We start from the raw sequence: 4098 nt of genomic DNA on the forward strand, positions 1-4098 counted from the left end.
CAGGAAGAGGTTACCCCACTGTCAGAAAAACTGGCAAAGATCGAGGACTGTGTTGATCCCAATTCAAAGCGGACCCTAAGGTAGCTACTTGGACGAGCAGCATACTATTGTCGGCTTGTTAAGGATTTCAACAGGACTGCTGCTCCACTGTACGACTTTCTCGGGCGAAATCGAAAATTCGAATGGACCAGAGGACGTGAGGCTTCCGAACGTGTCAAAGCACGGAAGTTGGATCAGCAACTGACTCTCAAACTGCCCAGGATAGGAGGGATGTTCATTGTTGCAGAAGGCGCTAGTGACCGCGGTATCGGCGCAGTCCTAAAGCACAGGAATGGAGTTATCGAATATGCCAGTCGTGTGATTGACTAACCCGGAGCAGAAGTACTCGACTACTGGGAATGTTTAGCAATCGTCTAGGCCCTGGATAAGTGGAGGCCATACCTGCTTGGACAAAAATTTCATGTCGAGACCGATCAAAAACCCATGGAAAGGATCAAGACCACCAGAGATCGCGGGAAGCTCGCGCGCTGGGCACTCCGGTTGTAAAAGTACGACTTCACGATCCAGTAAGTGCTATAAAAGAAGAACCACCTGGCTGATTGGCTGTCAAGACCAGATGCTGAATATGAGGATCCCAAGATCATGATTGGTGAAAATAGCCTCATCGTCGAACTGGATTCCGGAAGCTTGGTGCAAACCCACTGGCAAGATCCTGTGTTACGGAAGGTTGCAACCGCCTTGTTGGATGGAAGGAATACTGAGAGCGAGGGGGGAAACAAGGAATTGGAAACGTTCTAGAGTCACTTCGATAGACAGAGTCTGAGTGGAGCTGGCATAATTTCAAGGAACGCCACCGATTTTGATGATGTGCTGCCCGTGATACCTCGCGTCTTAGGACGGAAGCTGATCTTCGAATGCCACGAGCTGCAACACAGGGTGCACCAGGACGTAAGGCTTACTTCGGCGGAAGGCCTATTGGCACGAGATAGGAAGTGAGGTGATGCATTATGTGGTGTCCTGTAAGCGATGCGAACTAATGAAGGAAAATACGACAGGGGCGACCCATCCCATGGAACTCAGCCCCGTCTCAGAAATCGGCGAGTTATGGTCCGTTGATGTAATGGGCCCCTTTCCGGTGACGACCGGCGGAAATCAATATATCGTGATAATGACAATACTTGTCCTGGTGGGCCCAGGCGGCCAGCGAAGACGACCAGCGGAGGGGTAATGCATCAACCATGGGGTGGAAAAAATGATTCTAACCGATCAGTGGCCTTGCTGTGAGAGCGAAGTGATTAGGAGTTAATTGCAGAAGGTGGGCACCGGGCGGCTAAGGGAGACACTATACCAAACAAACGGTCTAACCGAATGTAATAAGTGAACGACCAAGGAGTGGCTGGTAGACAAAGGTGACTGGGAAATGATCCTGTCGATGGTGTTGATAGCTCATCGTGCTTCCATTTGGCCAACCACAGGCAAGTCCCGGTTCACGCTGATATACGGTTGATATCCGCGCCTTCCGGTTGATCAGGAAATCGGGTTGTGGTCAGTAACACGCTGCTCTGAAGGAGCTAAGAGAGGAAAACTTAAAAAACTAGTGTGCCTTCCAGGAAATGATTAGACGGAAAACGGTAAGTGGGAAGGCACGACAATTCCCGAAAAGCGCGAATGTCAACTAGAAGAAACACAGAATCCTGGGAAGTAGTGGAATGGGGTTGAGGAAGGTGGGCAGTTGACGGTAAGGTCCGCTTGTCGTTACCGACTGCCGGGGGAACGTCTGTATGGTTCGAGATGTTACCGTCTTGAACAATCCACGACGTCGGGGATAGAAGAGTAAATAGGACTCAGCTTCAGATGTGGCGTGATACACCCGAAGAACTGACAAATAGACCAGCTGCTGAGGCCAACCTAATGTCACACTATATCTGTAACGGTTGCGCGACATCCCAGAAAACATGCCAGCGGGGCGCGAACCCCCATAAGAGTTTGTGTTTCAGCCACCATGCTATACCAAAAAGCACGGAAATTTGGTGGTGACCTTCGAATGATAGGGAAATTACTACGGCCTTATATTCAGACTAAGCGCGAGATAGCCTATGATGTAATATGCACGCTATGGAAGCACCAGGGGACAGTGATTCTCCGAAGGCAGGTGTTCACGACAATTTCTGTGGATGGAAAACAGAAACAAAGGTCATCAGCCAAAGCCCAGTAAGCAAGGTTTTGCACCACCAATACTTACAAATGAATCAATCAAACTGACAAACATCGTATACTACAACGAACCCACATTCAAATTTGCGTGACAGGGGAGAGCCACGGAGCTAAAGAACCCGATTTTGATTGGCCCACATCCTCGCCAATCAGTCACGGAATCACGGATTCACGGATTGATACACAGGATCGAGGCTTTTGCCCAAGTTTCCCGGGTCGCTTTTGTTCTTGTCGGTCAGTGGCTGTCGTTCACCTGAAAGGCACAAGTGAGAAAAGGGTGTAGCACTGCTCTTTATGTTCTCAGCGCGGGGCAGTATGCTTGCCAGCGCGAGGATTCACATAAATAAATGTCTAATAGTGCTTCGAACTGGGTTCTAGAAGGAGCGTGGACAATCGTCGGAGGAAGGTCATTCCACGCACCTACTACCCGAAATGAGAAAAAATTTTGTCTTATGAATGCGTGTGCTGCGAGCTTGAAAATTTTCTTACTATGTCCTCGCCGGGTGTTTGCTGGGTCGACAATAAGAAACCTGTTTGCCAAGCTTCGTTCAAACGGGGCATATGTAAAAATTAGGCCCACTAGGAGGCGACGGTACTCCAGGGGAAAGCGATCAAGCATCGCGAGACGCGTTTCGTAGTCCACGGATTTGAGGCCTGCAACATTTTTCGTGGCGGCTCGCTGGACACGCTCAATGAGGTTGACGTCTTTCGTGCATCCTGAGTGGTTCGTGTATTCCAGGAGCGGTCTGAAGTAGACCCCATAGAGTATTTGGAAGTCCATGCGAGTAATACGGGAGAAGGTGCGTCGGGTCATCTGTAAATAGCCAGATGCTTTTAGGCCGATTCCTCATGGTGCAGCGAGGACAAGTTTGAGGAGACCCAGATACACAATTACTTCTTGGCGTCTGTCCTCATGGTGTTTTCTGGTCCCTTCTCACCGTGCATGAAAAGGGCATTCGCTGAGTTCCCTCCAAACGACATATGGACGCATTTTTCGTCATTCAGGGAAGGCTCCCAGTCAAACGACCACTGCTTTGCAGCGTCTACATCCATTTGGAGGGCACTTGCATTGCAACTCCAGGATTTCAAGTTGTCCGCAAAAAGTAGACATGAACTTGCAAGAACATCTGGAAGGATGATGACGTAGAGCAGAAACAACAGTGGTCCGAGAACGGAGCCCTAAGAAACTCCAATGGAGACCGGTGATGGAGCGGAGTAGGTCGAGCCTATTCTCACTCGGAATAATCTGTCTGATAGGAACGCCTCGATCCAGTGAAGCATTTTCCCTTGAATCCCGTAAGACTCGAGTTTGTGGAGCAGCGGTACGTTTGGGACCCTATCAAATGCTTTTTATATGTTGAAAAATATGGCGTCCGATATGAGTCCCTCGTTCTTGGCTCGGGTCAACCTGTCCATAAACACGAGCATGTTTGTCACGCAAGGAAGGTTTATGAGAAATCCGTGTTGAGCTGGAGATATCAGGTTGATGGAAGTGAGGTGATCTAAGACAGCTCGCTTCAGAATGCGTTCCAGCACCTTGCACGGCACGCTAGTGAGGCTTAGAGGCCGGTAACCGTCTGGCGATAGTCCGTCACTAGTTGTGTAGATTGGCATGAGAATCGCTTCCTTCCAAGCGGAGGGAAGGCGGCCTTCCTCAAGCGACTGACGTAATACCAGGTACAAATGACTTGCCAGTGTGGACGGCGTTTATTTCAGGATCCTTAGATCAACCTCGTAGGACCCAAACGCGCAGAATGGGTTGATCTTGTGCAAGAGTTGACGAATGTCCTCCACCGTGCGGACCAAGTCGGTTAGATCCTGTTCGTAGTTACGCCTAGACAAGAGTGGATGTGACGAGGATGTTGGGGCTGAATATAGACCTGC

General features: G+C 49.7%; 1 protein-coding gene across 1 annotated transcript in view; it reads left to right on the forward strand.

The window, feature by feature from the left end:
• Window positions 1-369, forward strand: part of T265_08416 (hypothetical protein) — a gene marked incomplete at both ends in the record, with an annotated part of 10310 nt that extends 9941 nt beyond the window's left edge. Inside the window, one exon of the mRNA XM_009174215.1 lies at window positions 124-369. Coding sequence (XP_009172479.1) covers window positions 124-369 — 246 coding nt within the window. The remainder of the gene's footprint in view (window positions 1-123) is intronic.
• Window positions 370-4098: the final 3729 nt, after the last annotated feature.

This window comes from Opisthorchis viverrini (genome assembly GCF_000715545.1).
Source record: "Opisthorchis viverrini unplaced genomic scaffold opera_v5_220, whole genome shotgun sequence".
NCBI classification, from domain to species: domain Eukaryota; kingdom Metazoa; phylum Platyhelminthes; class Trematoda; order Opisthorchiida; family Opisthorchiidae; genus Opisthorchis; species Opisthorchis viverrini.